At 45.4% G+C, this 22,534-nt stretch overlaps 1 protein-coding gene across 15 annotated transcripts in view; it reads right to left on the bottom strand.

Moving 5' to 3' along the window:
• Positions 1 to 22,534, bottom strand: part of RANBP3 (RAN binding protein 3) — a 177,015-nt gene that overhangs the window by 67,499 nt on the left and 86,982 nt on the right. For all 15 annotated transcript variants that reach the window (XM_027822109.3, XM_043535664.1, XM_043535662.1 and 12 more), the window contains 3 exons: positions 8,514 to 8,579; positions 7,159 to 7,251; positions 6,266 to 6,375 (listed from right to left, as the gene is read on the bottom strand). In XM_027822109.3, the coding sequence (XP_027677910.1) occupies positions 6,266 to 6,375; positions 7,159 to 7,251; positions 8,514 to 8,579 (269 nt within the window). The remainder of the gene's footprint in view (positions 1 to 6,265; positions 6,376 to 7,158; positions 7,252 to 8,513; positions 8,580 to 22,534) is intronic.

The raw sequence follows: 22,534 nt of genomic DNA, 5'->3' as shown, positions 1-22,534 counted from the left end.
AACCTGAGCGTCTCTGGGTTAAGTTTAGAAGTGTGAGCAACAAGGATGATGTCTTGGTGAGACTCTGCTATAGATCACCGGACCAGGGGGATGATGTGGACGAGGCTTTCTTCCAGCAACTCACGGAAGATATTGGATCACAGGCCCTGGTTCTCATGGGAGACTTCAATCACCCTGATATCTGCTGGGAGAGCAATACAGCAGTGCACAGACAATCCAGGAAGTTTTTGGAAAGTGTAGAGGGCAATTTCCTGGTGCAAGTCCTGGAGGAACCAACTAGGGGCAGAGCTCTTCTTGACCTGCTGCTTACAAACCGGGAAGAATTAGTAGGGGAAGCAAAAGTGGATGGGAACCTGGGAGGCAGTGACCATGAGATGGTCGAGTTCAGGATCCTCACACAAGGAAGAAAGGAGAGCAGCAGAATATGTACCCTGGACTTCAGAAAAGCAGACTGACTCCCTCAGGGAACTGATGGGCAGGATCCCCTGGGAGAATGAAGTGAGCTGTAGCTCACGAAAGCTTATACTCAAATTTTTTAGTCTCTAAGGTGCCACAAGTTCTCCTTTTCTTTATGAGGGGGAAAAGGAGTCCAGGAGAGCTGGCTGTATTTTAAAGAAGCCTTATTGAGGTTACAGGGACAAACCATCCTGATGTGTAGAAAGAATAGTAAATATGGGAGGCGACCAGCTTGGAAATCAGGAAGGCCAAATCACACTTGTGAGTTGCAACTGGCAAGAGATGTTAAGAGTAACAAGAAGGGTTTCTTCAGGTATGTTAGCAACAAGAAGAAAGTCAAGGAAAGTGTGGGCCTCTTACTGAATGAAGGAGGCAACCTAGTGACAGAGGATGTGGAAAGAGCGAATGTACTCAATGCTTTTTTTGCCTCTGTCTTCACGAACAAGGTCAGCTCCCAGACTACTGCACTGGGCAGCACAGCATGGGGAGGAGGTGACCAGCCCCCTGTGGAGAAAGAAGTGGTTCGGGACTATTTAGAAAAGCTGGACGAGCACAAATCCATGGGGCCGGATGCGCTGCATCTGAGAGTTCTAAAGGTGTTGGCGGATGTGATTGCAGAGCCATTGGCCATTATCTTTGAAAACTCATGGTGATCGGGGGAGGTCCCAGATGACTGGAAAAAGGCTAATGTAGTGCCCATCTTTAAAAAAAAGGAAGGAGGAGGATCCGGGGAACTACAGGCCAGTCAGCTTCACCTCAGTCCCTGGAAAAATCATGGAACAGGTCCTCAAGGAATCAATTCAGAAGCACTTAGAGGAGAGGAAAGTGATCAGGAACAGTCAACATGGATTCACCAAGGGCAAGTCATGCTTGACTAATCTAATTGCCTTCTATGACGAGATAACTGGCTCTGTGGATGAGGGGAAAGCAGTGGACTTGTTATTCCTTGACTGTAGCAAAGTTTTTGACACGGTCTCCCACAGTATTCTTGCCAGCAAGTTAAAGTAGTATGGGCTGGATGAATGGTGGATAGAAAGCTGGCTAGATCGTTGGGCTTGACAAAGCCCTGGCTGGGATGATTTAGTTGGGGATTGGTCCTGCTTTGAGCAGGGGGTTGGACTAGATGACCTCTTGATATCCCTTCCAACCCTGATATTCTATGATATACAAGTTATGTATTGCCCCTCTGAAGTGGTGAGTTACCACTCTTTACCTTGTACATGTTGGTTCAATCAAAACTTCTCTATCCATCACGCTGTCATGCTGATCTTATCTTTAGGAGGGGTCAGTATGTCCCTGTTATCTTTGGGGAGTGTGTTTATACCATACTTGGTATCTGGGCGTTCTGATCCTACTCTCTGGACTGTGTTTACATGTGCCTAGCACTTCTCAGGAGAGTTCGTGTTTTTGCAATACCAGGCCTATTCTTACCAGCTTCTGTGAACTTGCAAGCAGGCATGTTTTGTAACAGGGCCTGACTTCTGCTCACAGCCTGACTATTGCTAACTTTGCTTTATATCAGCTGGGTCTGATTAATTAGTTCAGGCCTCCTACCAAGTATCTTATACCAGGCCTCCATGTCTCAAACTTTCACTTTCTGCTACAACTATTAACAAGTCCACTCTTAATCTCCTCTTTTCCAAACTAAACATAACCAGTTCCTTCAGCCTTTGCTATTATGGCTTGCATTCCATCCCTCTGATCATCTTTGTCGCTCACGTTTGGATCCTCTCCAGTTTCTCTACATCCTTTCTATATGTTGGTGACCAAAATTGGACACAGTACTCCACCTGAGGCCTAACCAGTGCCAAGTAGAGTGGTACAATCACCTCCCATGGCTTGCATGCTATCCCTCTGTTAATGCAACCTAAAATTGCATTTGCCTATTTTTTTTTTTTTTTTTTTTTTTTTGCAACAGCATCACATTGTTGACTCATGTCGAGGTTGTGATCCACCACAACTCCCAGATCCCTCTCAAGAGTACTGCTGTCAAGCCAGTTATCCCCCATTTTGTATGAGTGTATTTGGTTTTTCTTCCCTAAGTGTAGCAGCTTACATTTTGTCTTTGCTGAATTTCATTGTGCTGTCTATAGCCCAGTTCTCCAATCTATCAAGATGCCTCTGAATTTAGGTCTATCCTCCAAAGTGATGGTAACTGCCCCTAGCTTTGTCTCATCTGCAAATTTTATCAGTATGCTCTCTATTCCTACATCAGGTAATTACCACCACCAGACCCAGAACAGATCCCTGTGGAACCCCACTTGAGACCTCCCTCCCAACATCATTCCATTAATAGTTACTCGTTGTTTGCGGTTATTTAACCAATTATATATCTGCTTAATAGTAATTTTGTCTAGTCTGCATTTCTGCAGTTTCCTTATCAGAATGTCATGTGGGACTGTGTCAAAAGCCTTGCTGAACTCCAGGTATAATATGTCCACTGCACTGCCCCTATCCACCAAACCAGATACCTTGTCAAAAAAGCAAATCATGCTGGTTTCACGGGATTTGTTCTTGGTAAATCCATGCTGGCTGCTTGTGATTACCCCTTTGTCCTCCAGGTATTCGCAAATTGGATGTTTTATATGTAGCTCTAGTACAAGGGTGGGCAAACTACGGGCCGCAGGCCACATCTGGCCCGCCAGCCATTTTAATCTGGCCCTCGAGCTCCCGCTGGGGAGTGGGTCTGGAGCTTGCCCCGGTCCGGCGCTCCACCGGAGAGCAGGGTCGGGGGCCACTCCGCGCGGCCCCCAGAAGCAGCGGCATGTTCCCCCTCTGGCTCCTATGTGTAGGGGAAGCCAGGGGGCTCGGCTCCACACGCTGCCCCCACAGCTCCCATTGTCTGGGAACCACGACCAATGGGAGCTGCAGGGGCAGTACCTGCGGACGGGGCAGCGTGCAGCAGAGCCGCCTGGCCATGCCTCAGCACAGGAGCTGGACGGGGGACATGCCGCTGCTTCCGGGAGCTGCTTGAGGTAACTGCCGCCCGGAGCCTACACCCCGGAGCCACCCCCACCACATCCCAGCCCTATGCCACAGCCTTGATCCCCCTCCCGCCCTCAGAACTCCTCGGTCCCAGCCTGGAGCACCCTCCTACACCCCAAACCCCTCATCCCCAGTGCCACCCCAGAGCCTCATCCAACCCCACCCCTCATCCAACCTCCCCCGCAACCCTCCAGCCTCAGCCCAGAGTGCCCTCCCGTACCCTGAACTGCTCATTTCTGGCCCCACCCCAGAGCCTGCGGCCCCAGCCAGAGCCCTCACCCCCTTCCGCACCCCAACCCCAATTTTGGGAGCATTCATGGCATGCCATACAATTTCCAAACCCACATGTGGCCCCCGGGCCAAAAAGTTTGCCCACCCCTGCTCTAGTAGCTTCCCAGGTATCAAATTCAGGTTGACTGACCTATAGTTCCCCGGTTCCTCCTTTTCCCCCTTTTAAAAGTAAATGCGTAGCAACAAAAAGGGAAGGGAGGTAATTTCTGGAGAATTTGCTAATTTGCTCTCTATAAATATATCAGACGGATAAATACCAGGGAAGGAGAGGAATTATTTAAGCTCAGCACCAATGTGGACACAAGAACAAATGGATATAAACTGGCCATCAGGAAGTTCAGACTTGAAATTAGATGAAGGTTTCTAACCATCAGAGGAGTGAAGTTCTGGAACAGCATTCCAAGGAAAGCAGTGAGGGGCAAAAGACCTATCTGGCTTCAAGATTAAGCTCGATGTCTAGTTGGCAGCCGTATCAAGTGGAGTGCTCCAAGGGTCGGTCTTGGGGCCAGTTTTGTTCAACATCTTTATTAATGATCTAGATGATGGGATGAATTGCATCCTCAGCAAGTTCACAGATGACACTAAGCTGGGGGGAGTGGTAGATATGCTGGAGGGTAGGGATAGGGTCCAGTGTGACCTAGACAAATTGGAGGATTGGGCCAAAAGAAATCTGATGAGGTTCAACAAGGACAAGTGCAGAGTCCTGCACTTAGGACAGAAGAATCCCATGCACCACTACAGGCTGGGGACCAACTAGCTAAGCAGTTCTGCAGAAAAGGATGTAGGGGTTACAGTGGACGAGAAGCTGGATATGAGTCAACAGTGTGCCCTTTTTGCCAAGAAGGCCAATGGCATATTGGGCTGTATTAGTAGGAGCATTGCCAGCAGTTCGAAGGAAGTGATTATTCCCCTCTATTCAGCACTGGTGAGTCCACACCTGGAGTACTGTGTCCAGTTTTGGTCCCTCCACTACAGAAGGGATGTGGACAAATTGGAGAGAGTCCAGCGGAGGGCAACAAAAATGATTAGAGGGCTGGGGCACATGACTTATGAGGAGAGACTGAGGGAACTGGGGTTATTTAGTCTGCAGAAGAGAAGAGTGAGGGGGGATTTGATAGCAGCCTTCAACTACCTGAAGTGGGGTTCCAAAGAGGATGGAACTAGGCTATTCTCAGTGGTGGCAGATGACAGAACAAGCAGCAGTGGTCTAAAGTTGCAGGGGGGGAGGTTTAGGTTGGATATTAGGAAACACTATTTCACTAGGAGGGTGGTGAAACATTGGAATGGGTTACCTAGGGAGGTAGTGGAATTTCCATTTTTAGAGGTTTTTAAGGTCAAGCTTGACAAAGCTCTGGTTGGGATGATTTAGTTGGTATTGGTCCTGCTTTGAGCAGGAGGTTGGACTAGATGACCTCCTGAGGTCTCTTCCAACCCTGATATTCTATGATTCTCAGCAACATTCTACATTCAAAGGTTTAATAAATGAGTTTAAGCATTTAAAATATAAGCATCTATAAAAACACTTTAAATGTGTATGGTACAGGAAATCGGGGTGGAGGGAAAAGCTGGGGCATTGGTTTAGTTAGCAGGGCTGATGAAGGAAACTGGGCAGTAAAGAATCTTGTTTCTCAGGCTCTCTATCTCTGCTCCTAACAAATCCATAGCCAGGCTTTCTTTCAAGTTCTCTCTGTGCCCTTTTCCCTCTTCCCGAGCTTCCCACTAACCTAATAAATTTGGCCAGCAGAAGATGCAGTCAGATTGACCATGTAAGGTCCACCGGACTCAGGATCCTCTGGTGAGCCGCACAACAGTTGCCAAAGGCAGCAGGTGCCTCTTTCATAGAGAAGCTTCACTTCTCATGCGACATTTACATTAAAGCTTCCTACCCCTCTTGCCCCGACTTGCACACAGGGCAAAGAGAGGGAGACATCTGCAGGCAAAGCAGCACGAGAAGCATATCTTCCAGCTCAGAGAAGGTGGCCCCCTCCCTATCAGACTGGCAAATCTATAGTTCATACAGGAGACCCAGCCCAGTAACCCTCACTAAATCAAGTCACACTTAGGCTTCTGTCAGCAAACTTTAGCAGATCAGTGGAGTGCAGCTGGTGGTGTGTTGGGGTTGCAGCAGACACCAATGGGGAGGAGCATCACTTAGGAGACAGAATGGTTAGGGTCTATGTTACGAACAGAGACACCTGGGCAGTGGATCCAACCAGGCAGACATTGAGGACAGAAGTCATCTGTAAGAAAAGCACTGTTCGACTAGCATCTTTGAGGGGAAAAAAATCCATTCATTATGCCAAAAGGTACCTTCTTAATTAAGAATGCTTGGATTCAGTAAGCCTGCTTTACAATTCTTGATCGCTGTATGAGGAGGTATTTAAAATAAATGATGGGCTATTATCACTGATACAATCATATTTCTAATGAGTGCAATACAAATCGGTGCTTTTTAGAGAATACTTGTTTAAACAACATTCAAATGAGAACTTACAGAACTGCGACTGATCATTTAAATCACTGTCCAACTCACCTGGTCTTCACCATCAGAAGCTTTCTGTGTTGTGTTACTTAATAATTCTGATGTGGCTGCCACCGCAGAGTCTGGTAGGATGTTTACACCATTGGTCCCACTGCTGGGAACTGTAATGAGAAATGTTATATGCTGAAGATTTAGAGAGCCATCCAAAAGGATATTCAGCTATTGAAAATAATGGAAAATTGCAGTTGGAAAATTTCCAACCCACTAGAGCCCCTAAGAAGCTTTAGAAGTCAGTAGCTATCCATTAAGAGTCCAACATCATTCATCTCCTACATTCCTAGAAGGCTAAAAAAAATCAATTTGGAACCATTATAAAATGTGTTTATAAAATGTTCAGTGTGAAAATTCTATATATTTAAATTCGACCTATGCTCTTCCTGAGCATTTTATAAGATCAGTTTCATAATGTATGTGCACTTAAAGTCTTATAAAATGAGGAAACTGTTTTACTAAGGCCCCAAATCGTGCAACTATGAAGCAAGTGCATGACTCAATTACTTAATGTGTTTTACTCAAAGTTAATTATATTTTACAACACCAGACTTCAGGGTCTGTGGCTATGAGACAAACATACTACTCAGGTGCTGGAGACAGATAATGCCTTACAGTTCACCCAGGACGCATTTACAATACAAACGCTGCATATCTCATTGTGTGTTGTTTCTTATGTGACAGTTGCATTTCACCCTAATGACTTCCAGGTTCCTTTGAAACAGAGGGAAATCTGGAAGACATTAAACAAACAAAAAGGTCACTCTGAGGAGAAACACAACTAACCTCAGAGTTACAGGTCCGTTGCCTTTTGGTTCTCTTTCCCAACATCACTATGCACACATGATCAAAGTGCAGGGAATATTATAGAGCAATAGAGGAATGTGATTTACCCATTTGTGAAAAAGCCTTAGGCTGTGGTGCTTGTAAAACTGCAGGGCGTAGTACACTTCGTTGCTGTTCCTTAGGTTTCTGGCTTGGGAGACCTAAAAATGAAAGCAAACTTTTCCAGCGCTCTCAAGTACGTTAGCTACAAAAATCAACATCTACTCAATCTTCTCCTTAACTGTTTCTGAGACAATGCAAGATTGAAGTGGCACAAAGTTCAAATTATATCGTACTTGTCCCCTGGAAAAGACATTTTCCTGTCCCGTCCCCTTCCCTCCCCCCAAAAAAATTTTATTCAGAAAGAGTAAGATTATTTGCTCCTAGTCTTTAAACAGTTCCTTAATGCATTCTGCATTTGCCCACCAAAAGCTACATTAAAAGAATATTAAGACAGAATAAAAGCCAGAAATTCAATTAAGAGTGAAGTGCAGAGAACATGTAGTCCCAGCTGTATTTATGAAAGCCATACCCAGCTCCACACACTAGGTCTTATCCTTCCCCTTGAATTCTCTTACAGGTTGTAGAGGGTGAAACACTTTTCATGGCCTGTAAACTGAAACTTACTGAAAACACTAATCTAGCACGTTGTTCCATTTAATCCTGACCGGCTCTGGGGGGTCAAACTGATCATTTTAGAATTCTATAAAACAACACAATATGCTACAGTTCTTCCATTCACATTTGGACCTTAAAAAGTCTATTAGGAACCCCACCCCACCCCTCCCAACTGGATCAACTCCAGAAGTCTATGGAAATCCCTGATCATTTAGGGTTTCTCCTAGGAAGTAAAAAAAAAAAGCAACACTTCGTCCATTAAAATGTTATGAAAAAATTGTCACCTTTAACATTAATATTTCACTTGTACTGAAAGCGAGTCATTTTCCAAAGTATCCAAAAAGATGTCCTGAATTTGGATAGAGGCTAAGGAGACTGCTAGATATACTGATTGCCTCCATCCTTGTACACATGCCCTAATTTTGATTTGTATAAATTGGCTTTTGAGCACTAGAAAGAGCAAAACAAAACATGAGAAAGCAATAAGCTTTGCTAATATTTTACAAACTCCAGTCTGTACTGAGAAACAAAACAGTTTAAGTTACAAATCATGGCTTCCACTAACACAGAGAAACAGTTTTATTTTTTAAACTCCTATGGTAATTGTAACAGCACTGCTCCCTCATCACATATTTATATATACAAAACAAATTTCTTAACTTCAGTGTTCATGCAATAGAAGAAGATTTTTTAAACAGGAACTAGTATCCTTCCAATTTGGAAGATTAGTTTGAGGAAATTCCTGAATAAAACAAGCTCCTCATTTAATGTGATTTTACTCTGCCTCAGAAAATATTAAACCTACCTGCACTAGGTGCCTGGCCATGGATAAGTGTTGGTGGTTTCAGCCGGAATCCACTGCTCTTTTCCTCTAGAAGTACAACACAAAATATAAGAATGTAGGTTCCCAGATGCATGTAGCCAAAACAGGGGACCAAGCAGAATGCAAACAATTAAGCACACTGACATCAGACAATGGAGATGGTACTTTCAGACACAGGCCACAGAGAGCTCACACTTTTCCCAATGTAATGCCCACCAGCAGTAGAAATGCCTAATATAAAAAGAACGTTGCAAAATGTTTTTTTTCCCCAAATTGGAGAAGGATATCTTGTTTTCCTCAACACCACATACAATCTTAGCCAACAAGACATCAAAATTAAATCAAGAGGGCCAAATTATGAGTTGTCACCAGATATACATTTTAAATTTTATTGTTTTCAGGAAGATACAATCAGATTTTTTGTTGGGCTGTAAATCATAAGTTCCCAGGCACAAAAAATAAAAACACATACTTATTAAGAAACAAACAGATGCTTTAACCAAGTGGAGTGATCAGACTAAAGAGTAAAACTAAAAGCATAGCAAAATCCAACAGCAGCTACCATTAAAGAACACAAGAGATTATACTGTTGACAGGATATACCTGGAAGAGATGCAAGCAAGCAGCATATATCTACTTGGTCTCCCTGAGTGGGGAAAAAAGGAAGGGATATCGGAGGTCATTTATTATACTGGGTTTAGATGCCTTTACTGAACCAGTCTTAACTGAGGACTATAGAAATAGTTTAAGGGGACAGACCTGTAATGAGGAACTGGAAAAAAAAAACACCCTAGAATTCTGGGAGATGAGATTTAGGACTTGCCTGCACATAAAACGCTACAGCAGCACAGCTGTGCTGCTGCAGCTCCTCCACTGTAGCATTTCAGCGTAGACACCAACTATGCCAAGGGGAGGGATTCGGCCGTCGGCATAGGTAATCCAATTCCCCACGAGGCGGTAGCTAGGTCAACGGAAGAATTCTTCCATTGACCTAATGCAGTATACACGGGGACTTAGGTTGTCTTAATTATGCTGCTCAGTGGTGTGGATTTTTCACACCTCTGACTGACATAGTTAAACAATCTAGTTTTCTGGTATAGACCAGGCCTTACTTGTTGTATGGTCAAAGAGAGAGCCCACCACCCCTTCCACTTTCCCCCCCGGTATGGGACAATGTTTGCTCACTATCATAGTGAACAGAACACCCCCCTCCCCGCCCACCACTTATAATCTATTCAGATATGTCAAACTTTCCTGTTACAGAAGGCCTATCCTTAGCCATGCCCCCAGCACAGAAGCAACAATACTTGCTCAAGTAGCCTGTACAGGACATTTTGCTGTGAATAGTCTTTGGTTTCTGCAGCCCCACTTTGCTGAGATACAGTTTGCTAAAACACTACTACATGAGGAGGAAATGATACTTTTTGAGGGCTCAGAAATGGAACTAGAAAATGAAGAACACCGAAGTAATCCAACGAGCATTAAAAGCACAAAAGACTAACAAATTTCCAACACTATGAAGGCAATTACCCCTTTGGTGAAGGAAGGCAACGTTTATGCTGAACCAGAATTCTACAGAACACATGGTTTTCTATTTGTCTATGGCATCAAGCAGTATCTACATTAAAATAAAGGTAATCAAGTTTCATATTTCAGGGCATAAATTAATTGCTTGTGGGGTGTCAAGAAAATCTCTCACCTTGACTAACCTGGAACACTGCACAATGGGTTCAGAGATATACCAGGGAGTGAGAGGGTTACTTAAACTTTGAAGCAACAGATACTGGAGGCTGAACAGTAGACTTAGCAGACCAGATGTTTAATCTTACCATGGAAAATTCTACGTCCCCAAGAACTTCCATTTACTTATTACATTAACCTCCCTACCTTCCTCAACACAAGCCAACTTAAGACTTTCAGACCAGAGAGCTAAGGAACACCAGGATTTGTATTAATTCATTACATACAAAAAATAGTTGCCGGCGGGGGGGGGGGGGGGAGGGGGGAGGAGAAAAGAAAAGAAAAGGTAGAGAGACAGGAGCTGGTAGAGAGACAGCACAATCAGCCCCCAGAGAAAGGCGGTATCCCCAGGCTACCAGAAGCAGGACATATTATGAAGGCAGAACAATCAGCTGTTGGATGTCAGGAACCATAATGGGGTGGTCTGACTTAGCAGTCAGAGCCGGGGTGGAGTCACGGCCGCAGTTGGGAGTCACACCGAAAATCAAAATTAGAGTAAAAAGTCATGCCAAGGATTAAGACAGAGTTGGAATCAGAAGTCACGCCAAGAGTCAAAGATGGAGTCAGTAGCAGGGGTGAGGAACAGAAAGCAGGAACCAGGAATAAGGAGCAGGGCGAGGTAGCAGGAGCCAGGAACAAGATGAAGGAACCACGCGAAGAGGCAGTGCCTTGATCTCAGGGGTCTAGGCAGCAACAGGCCTCGCAACTAGTTGCTCAGAGAATGGGTGGACAGGAACAGGAAGCTTTTTCCCTGGTGGCGCCAATCAGCAGGCTGTTGCTAGTCAGTGGGTGTGACCTCTGGTGGCAGGTATTGTTCCTGCTGTGGAGAGCGGATGATGCTACAGTGTTGTTAACGCTGCTAGTGCTGCTGTGCTTGGGAGCTCCGGTGTTAGCTGCACCAGCAGAGAGCAGCTGCTGATCTAGCAGATGTCAATGTTACTTATACAGAAAGACCACAAGCGTCGTTTGGTGGCAAAGGCATTTGACCAAGTTTATTGTTGACAAAGCATGGTACTAATTCCCCATAGGACAGTGGTTCCCAAACTGGGGTTCATGAACCCCTGGGGGTTCGTGAAAAGTTACAGGGGGGTCTTGGGGAAAAAATTCCCTAATGGCAGACAGAGCTGTCCCTAGGGACCCCGGGGCCAGCAGCCCAGAGCCCCTGGACTTCCAAGAGCTAAGCACATCAAAGATAGCATATGTTATCACACTGAGATTTACACTTCAAGACTCCTTATAAGAAATGCAAAGGGAGGTGGATATTTTTTGCTGTTTTTAAAATGAAACAGGCAGCTAGTATTGTTTTAAAAATGATGATGAAGAACAAGTTTAAGCTTCGTTGTAACGTGCCTGGTTTGCCTGGACTGCTCAAGACCTGAACGCTTGTGTAGGAGGAATTCTTGATTTGAGTTGGCTTTTTAAATCCCTGCATGCTGTTTCACATCTGATACTCCTTGATGAAACGTAGGAGCCTTGTCGTATAACAGGCTCCATTGTGACCGCTCTGGACAGCACTTTCAACTCAGATGCACTAGCCAGGTATACAGGAAAAGCACCGGGAACTTTTGAATTTCATTTCCTGTTTGGCCAGCATGGCGAGGTCATCAGCACAGGTGACCATGCAGTCCCAGAATTGCAAAAGAGCTCCAGCATGGACCGAATGGGAGGTACTGGATAGGATCGCTGTATGGGGAGATGAATCCGTGCTATCAGAACTCCGTTCCAAAAGACGAAATGAAAATATCTTCAAGGACATGAAGGACAGAGGTTATAACAGGGACCCGCAGCAGTGCCACATGAAACTTAAGGAGCTCAGGCAAGCCTATCAAAAATCCAAAGAGGCAAACGGCTGCTCCAGGTCAGACCCCCAGACATGCTGCTTCTATGATGAGCTGCATGAAATTCTAGGTGGTGATCCTACCACTACCCCACCCCTGTACGTGGGCTCCTGAAAGGGGGAGTCTCATGCAACAAGCATGAGGAATTTGGGGATGAGGAAGATGATGATGAGGAGAAGGATGAAACCATTCTCCCCAACAGCCAGGAACTGTTTATCACCCTGGAGCCAATACCCTCCCAAGGCGGGCTCCCGGACCTTGAAGGCGGAGAAGGGACCTCTGGTGAGTGTACCTTTGTAAATATTATACATGATTTAAAAGCAAGTATGTTTAATGATTAATTTGCCCTGGCATTTGCGGCCGGTATAGTTACTGGAAAAGTCTGTTAACGTGTCTGGTGATGGAGCGGAAATCCTCCAGGGACATCTCAATGAAGCTCTCCTGGAGGTACTCCCAAAGCCTTTGCAAAAGGTTTCTGGGGAGCGCAGCCTTATTCTGTCCTCCATGGTAGGACACTTTACCACGGCAGGCCAGTAGCACGTAGTCTGGAATCATTGCATAAAAAAGCATGGCAGCGTATGGTCCCAGTGTTTGCTGACATTCAAGCAACATCTATTCTTTATCTCTCTGTGTTATCCTCAGGAGAAAGATATCATTCATAGTCACCTGGTTGAAATAGGGGAATTTTATTAAGGGGACATTCCGAGGTGGCCGTTCCTGCTGGGCTGCTTGCCTGTGGCTGAAAAGAAATCATCCCTGCTGTTAGCCACGTGGTGGGGGAAGAGGTGAAGCGATCATCCCAGAGAATTGGGGCGGGGGGGAACCTTGTACTGAAAGCACATGTGCTATGTAATGTTAACAGCTTGGTTCACCATGAAAGAGTCTACCCATTGTTCTCTAAAATGTCTTTTTAAATACTACGCTCCCTTTTTTCCTCCCGCAGCTGCAAACATTTCAACGCTCCCCCTATCATCTCCGTCCCAGAGGCTAGCGCAGATAAGAAGACAAAAAAACCGCACTCGCGATGAAATGTTCTCTGAGCTCATGCAGTCCTCCCTCACTGAAAGAGCTCAGCAGAATGCGTTGGAGGCAAGCAATGTCAGAGTCCAAGAAAGCACAAAATGCATGCGAGGACAGGAGGCACGTGCGAGAGGAGGGGTGGCAGGAGCAAGATGATACGTGGTGGCAGCATGATGAGAGGAGGCAGGATGCAACGCTGAGGCTACTGCAGGATCAAACTGATATGCTCCGGCCTATGGCTGAGCTGCAGGAAAGGCAGCAGGAGCACAGACGGCCACTGCAGCCCGTGTAACCAACGGCTCTCCTCCCCAAAGGGGAGGGTGGGGCACTCCAGGCACCCAACCATTCCACCCCAGAGGACTGCCCAACCAACAGAAGGCTGGCATTCAGTAAGTACCCCTTTCGGTTTACGTACTGGCTGCCAAGGTGGTCCGGTTCCAAGATAGGGATATGCGTTCCGTCTGTCGCCCCACCACAGTTAGGGAATCCCATTGCGGCAAAGCCATCCACTATGACCTGCACATCTCCCAGAGTCACTACCCTCGATAGCAGCAGCTCAGTGACTGCGTTGGCTACTTGGATCACAGCAGCCCCCACAGTAGATTTGCCCACTCCAAATTGATACCCAACTGACCGGTAGCTGTCTGGCGTTGTAAGCTTCCCCAGGGCTATTGCCACTCGCTTGTGAACTGTGAGGGCTGCTCTCATCTTGGTATTCTGGCACTTCATGGCAGGGGAAACCAAGTCACAAAGTTCCATGAAAGTGCCCTTACACATGCGAAAGTTTTGCAGCCCCTGGGAATCGTCCCAGACCTGCAGCACTATGCGGTCCCACCAGTCTGTGCTTGCTTCCTGGGCCCAGAATCAGCATTCCACAGCATGAGCCTGCCCCACTGCCACCAGGATGTCCAAATTGCCGGGGCCGGTGCTTTGAGAGAAGTCTGTGTACATGTCCTCATCACTCTAGTCACCGTGCTGCCTTCACCTCCTCGCCTGCTTTTTCAGGTTCTGGTTCTGCACATACTGCAGGATAATGCGCGAGGTGTTTACAATGCTCATAACTGCTGCGGTGATCTGAGCGGGCTCCATGCTTGCCATGGTATGGCGTCTGCAGGAGAGCAGAGTTGCAGCGGAAGCGGTGGCTGACGACGGATGCCACGAGAATAGATATTTATAGAGAACTACGAGAGGACCTGCGAGATGGATTCATGAGAGCAGAGTTGCAGCGGAAGCAGGAGCCCATGACAGCCAACATGGAGAAATTCGCTTTCACGACAAGAGCAGGAGAGAAGAGCTGCAGCGGAAGTGGTGGTTCAATGATGACGGTTAGCAGTCCTACTGCACAGTCTGCTGAGAGCAGTATGGCGTCCGCACGGAAAAAAGGCACGAAACGATTGTCTGCCGTTGCTTTCATGGAGGGAGGGGCGACTGACAACATGTACCCAAAACCACCCGTGACAATGTTTTGCCCCATCAGGCATTGGGAGCTTAACCCAGAATTCCAATGGGTGGCAGAGACTGCGGGAACTGTGGGATAGCTACCCACAGTGCAACGCTCCGAAAGTCAACACTAGCCACGGTACTGCGGATGCACTTCGCCGACTGAATGTGCTTAGTGGGGACACACACAATTGACTGTATAAAATTGCTTCCTAAAAAATCGCCTTCTATAAATTCGACCTAATTTCATAGTATAAACATACCCTAAGTGTGTAGAGTAGGCCTTGCCAAAGATTCCTGTTGACTTCAATGGGAATTAGATCAAGCACCTTGAGAAATTACTCTAAAAACCTACCGCAGGGATAACATTTTCTATTAGATTCTATAGGAAAATGCAAAACACCTATGGAAAAGTGATTGTGACCTTTAAAAGTTTTAACTTGAGTAAAATATTATTCTGTTTTAACTTAGAGAAAAATAATTTGATGGACCTATCTAAAACCGAGAACAGCTAGCCAAAGGGAAAAAGACAATTCCTTATACATAAAAGATAAATACAGCATTTTTATATTAAGACAATGTTTATGTATCTTTGAAACCAGGGAGACATGATTCAGTTACATGAAAGTGCTCAGTTCTGTTTATTCAAAAATTTGTTTTTATGCAAATGTTGATTTTTAAATGGTAATGGGTAAACATGGCAAATAATTAAGTTAAAATAAAAAAATAAGGGTGATGAAATCACAAATACAGTTTTCGTTCATTATTTAAAGTACACTGTAATTTAACTACCGCTAACAAATCAGTAAATCTAGAAGTTAGACCTATACGTATTAAGCCTCTTGCCCCGCCCCCAAAATAGAAGTCAAACTATGCCTATGCATTTTATGTGCTTTTCGTTATTATTCTGTACCTGCTAGTTTAAACAAAACATTCTCATCCATTATCCCATTATTTCCTTTTTATTTTACAAGGGGTCTGTGTGTCTCTGTACCATTGCCTAAAAATGTGTTTACACAGTTACTTAAAAACCTGTTTTTGTACTATCCTCTCAGGTTTAAAACGTGCTTAATTGGTTAACTAATACCTAGTGTGTTCTATTCTGCCAAGGCCACGCCTACTCTAGTTTACAGCCTTTGGTTCATACTGTTAGTTATGCCTAGGGCTCCAGCAAGGCCTATACGAGGCTGTATTTCATAGAATCACAGAATATCAGGGTTGGAAGGGACCTCAGGAGGTCATCTAGTCCAACCCCCTGCTCAAAGCAGGACCAATCCCCAATTTAATTTAATTTATTTATTTAGCCCCAGATCCCTAAATGGCCCCCTCAAGGTTTGAACTCACAACCCTGGGTTTAGCAGGCCAATGCTCAAACCACTGAGCTATCCTCCCCAAATTTCCCTCATCTGACCCTGCAGTGCAGTGGCGCAGCGGTTAAGTAAAAGCTTTACCAACCCTGCAGGCCTGGGTTGAAGACCTGTGGAATTTAATACCACTGGCCTTTCTCAGGATGGTCCCTGTGGAAGGCCTGTACTTTTGCAGAGGCATGCATGTGATGAGTTGGCTCCCAAGATCATTCTTCAGGCCCAAAGCCCTCCCAGATCAGATAGTACAGACATTTGCGAATCCAGGGTGTTGTGCAAACTATGTACTTTTCAATGGTCTCTAACTTGAATCTGGAGTGGAGGTGTTGCACACCACCAGGGGAAAGGATGGTCAAGAAAAGGATTCAGGAGGGAGACATGGAACACTGGATGGATCTTGCAGGATCTAAGGAGCTGTAATTCAAATGCCACCAGATTGGTCTACCAAGTCATGAGGAAAGGCCCAGCATATTGATCATCTTATTCCAATTTATGCAAAGGTTGGCTGGCGTTCAGGTATTTTGTGGGCAGCCACACTTTCTGGCCTACTTCTACAGGCAGGGCTTCTTGGCAGTGTTTGCCAGCATGGCATCTGTAAGCCACCTTTGCCGCTTACAGGTGCTCTTTTAGCTTGGCTTGAGTTTCATGAATGGCCTGTACAAGACTGGAGGCAACAGGAACTGTTGTGGATGGGGGAGAAGAGGAGTAGAAGCATGGATTAAAACCACATTAGAAGGGACTGGATCAGATTGAGACATGTTTTGCATTGTTTTAAGTGAATTCAACAAGCAGAAGTAACGCAGTCCAGTTATTTTGACAGTGACTCAGAAGCAGCACAGGTTCGAGCTGTTTGAGCACCTGGTTGACGCATTGTGACCGGCTGTCCAACTGGGATGCATGGGGCTTGACATCTAGGAGTGGAATAAAAACCTGGATATAAACTGGGAGCCACAGTCCAGTGTAAGATGGCTGGGGAGGCCATGGAGGTAGAACATGTGTGTAATTAGAAGGCATGCAGTAGTTTCCACAGTCAGGAGACACACGCATGGTACAAAATGGGCCATTTGGTGAGTTGGTCCATGATAGTCAGTATTGTGTTATGCCCTTCATATTTGGGTAGTTCCACTATTTAAAGAAAAAAAAAAAAAGGCCATAATAGCTGCCAAGTGCACTCTAATGGAGCTCAGAGCTCTGTCTTTTGCAGTTCTAGGATGTAATCTAGTATCTCTGAAAGCAGAGTGGACACAGGTGAAAGATGTCTTAGATCACACCAGTGGCTGAATGTCATCCACTTCTGCAGGTAAGTATTATGTGTGGACTTTTCTATGTAATACTCTTCTTATTTCTTCAGAACAGGCTGTTTCTCAAAGAGCCCGAAGGCTGGGATGAAGACTTTGACCACCGCCCTGAGAGAGAAGATGAGGGACAGACTATAAGGTGATCAGTTGACAAACAGTGAGCTGGATGAGGTAAGGGAACTATGTCTGACCTCATGACTACTGCCATGGAGACACGAGCGGCTGTATCAGCAGCATCCAGAGAGTCCTGCAGTGATGTTCTGGCTATCAGCTGACCCTCTGCAATGATCACCTGAAACTGTTCCACCTTCTCTGGTGGAAGATATTCAGTAAAGGAATTAAACTTCACATAGTTAGTATGGCTGTTTTTCATCATGAGGTCTTTGTAGTTGGGAATCCTAAATTGTAGAGTAGTCAGTGAAGAATATGACTTACAGCCCTATAAGTAACGCTGCTTTTGCCCTTTGCCATAAGGCATCAATTCAGCATGGTGCTGTCTTCCACATTCGTTAATAGTGTTGACCACAAGGGAGATGGGGGAGGGATTCGAAAACAAAAATTCCAAGTCGTTAGAGGGAGCATATTTGTTGTCCACCCTCTTACAGGTAGGCTGTATTGTGGCAGGGGTATGCCAAATTATTATTGCAAGGTCTAGAAGAGCCTCACTAATACGTAGTGCAATGTAGGAAGATGACGTACGCAGAATTCTGAGCAGCTTATGCAGTGACTCCATAACCTCTTCAAGTGGAATTTGTAAGCAGTCCGATATCCTTTTAGTGAAGTCTTGGAATTGTTTGATGTCATCAGCCAGGGATGGTGGAGAAGGCACAACAACTTCATCTGGGGATGAGGAAGAGATATTACATGTTGGAGTGACCTCCTTGTCCATCATCACTTCCTGCTCTTCAGAGGTCTCGTCCTGTGGATCAGGCATCCTAAAGAAAGAGGCTAGTGGGGATTCTCTGCCCTTCTCCTGGTGAGACACACTAGTGGTCCTGGAGAATTGTCGGTGATAAACTGCCCAGGGGTCCCAGTATGGCCAATGAGGTGTTGCATACAGCATGGGTGAAGGCACCCAGGAGCGTTCATACCTGCAGGATGGACCATGAAGATGTCTCTCACGGGGATGTTCGGACTCCCTTGTCGGTTTTAGGAAAGAAGGTCCCCTGATAATGGAAGGGAGAGCCCTGGATGGAAATCTGGGAAACTGATGAGAAGTCCACATCATCTTCCTTATCATCATCATCACTTGGCATGGGTGGGACACCCATAAAGATAGGTGGAGACTCCGTCAGCACTAGGTGAACTTCCAGGGATCGAGAAGTCCTTGGTACCAAGAACGGGTCAGTGCCAAAAAAGGAGTCAGGTGTCTCTATTACTGGTAGGTCCTGAGAGAATCAAAACTCTTGCACTACCGAAACAGTTAGTACGGAGCAGGTTGCCTGGGCAGAAGTAACTGTTGTAGAAGGAGACAAAGGTACCGAAGGTCTTAAGAGCTCTATGAATGACCAGTAGGTGTTAGTCTACCATGTCCTTGGTGCCTATCACTTTATCACCACAGAAGACCAAACTACTTTCTTGTATAACTGGGCCAGATCCCAAAGGTAACCTATCTACTGTTTCTACAAGATCCAGGATAACCTTGGGTTGTACTGGAAGATTGAGAACCTGGGCCATGGAAAAATCCATATAATTCTCACCCACTCCTGAACTGATCAAGGCCCATACCATGGGGAAGACCTGCTTGACCTGCAGGATCCACAGGTTCAGGGGAATACGTAGAACTGGAAATGAAGAATTTCAACAGTCTCAGGGTTTCTCCCTCATGGTACACAGGCTGGGGACCCTGATTGGGTGTGGGGGTATTCTTTTCCTGTCGTCAGGTTAGCGGGGGTTTTGACAGTGCAGGTGGATGTAGGACTTGGTAAAGCCCAAGGTATAACTAACAGTGTGATCCAAGGCTGTGAACCAGAGTAGGCCTGGCCTTGGCAAAATAGCAATGCACCAGGTATTAGCTAACAGCAAGTAAGCACATTCCTGACCTGACAGGATGCTACAGGAACACCTAGATCTCTCAAGTAATATCATAAACCATTCTTAGGAGAAGATACAAGAACACAGTGACCCCAAGTAAGATAAGGACAGGATTACAGATGGGGACATTTTGTTTGAACAGGTATAGGGATATGGGCAGTAACTAAGGATGTGAGGAATGTATAAAAGGGGAAGTAATAGGAGGGACACCTTTGTCCAGCCAAGATGGAAGCATCCTGGTGCATTTACTGAGCGGGTACCATTGTCGCGGTCATGCATGTGTTAGTGCACCTGTAACCACAGTCAGGGCGCTAACAGCATGCTTTGGCAACAATAAACCTGGCTGAGTGCCTTCACCACTGAACCGAGCCTGTGGTCGTTCTTTATGAGTAACATCAAGGTCTTCTGAATTAACATGCTGCACTATCTGCTAGAGCAGCTGATATTGGAGCTCCAAGAACAGTAACATTCCACAACACTTAACAGTGGAGATACTACATAGAATCATAGAATATAAGGGACCTCAGCACATGCCCTGTTGGAAGGGACCTCAGCACATGCCCTGCTCCTCCACAATACAAGCAGAGGGTCTCCTGTTTTCTATGCTCTCACTCACCAGGGAATAGGCGGGGCTGTACTGTGTTACTGTGAATGGGCTCAAACGAGGCAGAGACTGCTTGGGCTTGAGAACTGAGCCTTAGGTAAGTGCAGAAGGTAGGTGGGACCCTCTTACGTTCCAGTTGCGGTTTCTTCGCGAAGACAATGCTGGAGGAGCGAGGCCTTGTTCCAGGCAATATCTATGGCCAAACATCAGAACTTGGCGACAAAAGGGGCTGACTCCAGTGTTTGCCAAAGCTTTCATACAGCAGACTCTGCCATGCAGGCTTTGTGAGGGTCATTGAAAAACAGTAGCAAACGCTTGTACAGATAAGTCCCAATTGGTCAACATTGAGTGATCCTGTTCTAGAAGGGGAGAGACCTATGCTAGAGCCATTCCAGTACGCAGGCTCAGTACTAGACCCAATTTACTTGATTGGGACGTTCTCCTCAGGCTGAAGCATAAAAAGAAGTCTGCACTAGGTAAGGAACCCATGAAACTTATCATAGGCATCATTATATATTTCCAGCAGAGGGACTCTGGGGCTGGTCAACCAAGCTGGCATCATAAGGGCAGACAAGCGGGTATGCACAGCCGCTCCAAGTGCTGTAGCTTGCTCCTGCAAGGAGCGATTTCTCATCTGTAGCTGTAGTGCTTGGTCCCTCAGTTTCTGGTTTTCATCCTATAGAGAAGTGCAATCTGCTCCTGCAGGCTCACAGGCCCTTGGGGCAACAGTGGGGCAAGTGCCTTGGAGGTGTCCATACTTGGTCCAAGGGTTCAGCAGCGAGTCCTGGAGGAGACCAAGAGGATTTGAACAAGCTGTCAGAGTCTCTGACAGAACAGTCTGACCTAATGGTCAGAACAAGGGGTGGAGTCAGGGCTGCAACTGGGAGTCATGCCGAAGATCAAAGCCAGAGTCCGAGTCCAAAGCCAAACCAAGGGTCAAATTTAGAGCCATGTCAAGAATTAAGTCAGAATTGGAGTCAGAAGTCACACCTAGGGTCAAAGGAGGAGTCAGCAGCAGTGGTCAGGGCAAGGAAACAGGAACTCGAAGTAGGGCATGGTAGCAAGAGTGTGGAACTAGGCATGATAAAAGGAACAAGGAGCAAGGCAAGATAGCAGGAGCCAGGAACAAGGAGTACGAGCCAAGCAAAGAGGCAGGGAGTTGACCTCTGGGTTCTAGGCAGCAATAGATCTTGTGAGTTGTTGCTCGAACAAGTGGTGGGACAGGAACAGGAAGCTTTATACCCAGTGGTGTCCAATCAGCAGTCGTCTGCTAGTCAGTGGGTGTAACACCTGGTGGTGGGGCATCAGCTGCAGTTTCATCTGACTGCAGCACAGTGCATAAATCTCCCACCAGACAACTCCACAGGCCTGAGTTCCAGACCCTCAGTGCCTGACAACAGAGATGACAAGAACCTTTGCTGGTCACCACAAGCAGAATTTGTAATAGATTAACTCAAAGAAGAATCTAGTTCTCCTCAAATAGAGAATTATACAAATGCATGTGTTCTGAGGGGAAGAAATGCAAAACGGGGGTTGGGGGTAAGGCAGCATGGATGTTTATGATGATCAATTTGTTGTGATTTTGCACTTCACCATTCTGCAAACTGTGAATGACAAATGGGAAGGAAAGTACAACAGAAACAGTAACACAGAAATAAGGCTAACGGGGCAGTGGGTATTATGGAGGTTGTAAAAGTCACCCTAGGCTTTTGAGTTGGGTACCAGTGTTAAGGAGTTTCATTCTGCTCTTTATTACGGAGGAGCTAGTGAGGGTTCCATCGTTAAGATTCAGTTTTGTATTTAAAGCAGGGATTCAACTTCTCTGTTATGAATGAAGAATACACTGATCTTCTCCAATACTTACTGTGAGTACAGAATAAGTTTACTAAGAATTTGTAAGTAAATTTGTTAGTGGATGAATCAAAACTAATTATTTTAAAATGGGTTCTTTAAGAAATTTAGCACCTAAGGCCCTTGTCTCATCTCAAATGGTTCAAGTAACAGAGTAACACTATCTCTTCAAATTTCTTGTATAGTTAAAACTCACTGAAATCTTCTGCATAGGCTAAATTTGAAGAATGTCCTGTAGTGACACCATGAAGGTGGAAGACAAAATCTAATTCAACAAAAGTTACATCTAATGTAGGACCATGCCCACTTAAAAAATTATCATAATTTTATGGTTATTGAATGGTGTCACTAAAGGACAGAGTTAAGATTTTACATGTGCTATACCTTAAAATGTTTTCTTACAAGTGTAACATTAACTCTGAATTTATAGGTCTTAGTTTAGGAAAAAATACAACCTTTAGTCAAAATTACTAATCTGTAACCACAATTTTAACTCTATCTTAATGTAGTGTTTGTCTGAGAATCTTCATTGGGAGTGATTTCGAATGGTGCTGGACCACAAAGACCGTTTGGGTGCATGTGTACACACTTCCACTCACAGCTGGGGAAGTGCTAAAGATAGCACATGCTGTAAGTTATTGCAAAAGTGGGCAAAGTCCCTTGTTCCAAAGAGAGGAAAGAACTGGGGCTGTGGTCTGATGCACTGAAAAGAAAGGCGTGAAATTAAAACCATCTTCTAAAGACATTTTAAAAATTCACATAAGGCTAAATTAAATTCTCTTTTCAGTAATGAAATGTTTGCATGATTTGTGGG

The sequence above is a fragment of the Chelonia mydas genome, chromosome 25, assembly GCF_015237465.2.
Source record: "Chelonia mydas isolate rCheMyd1 chromosome 25, rCheMyd1.pri.v2, whole genome shotgun sequence".
NCBI lineage: Eukaryota > Metazoa > Chordata > Testudines > Cheloniidae > Chelonia > Chelonia mydas.
Note: the sequence above shows the minus strand (reverse complement) of the source record. Positions and strands in the feature narration are given on the sequence as shown.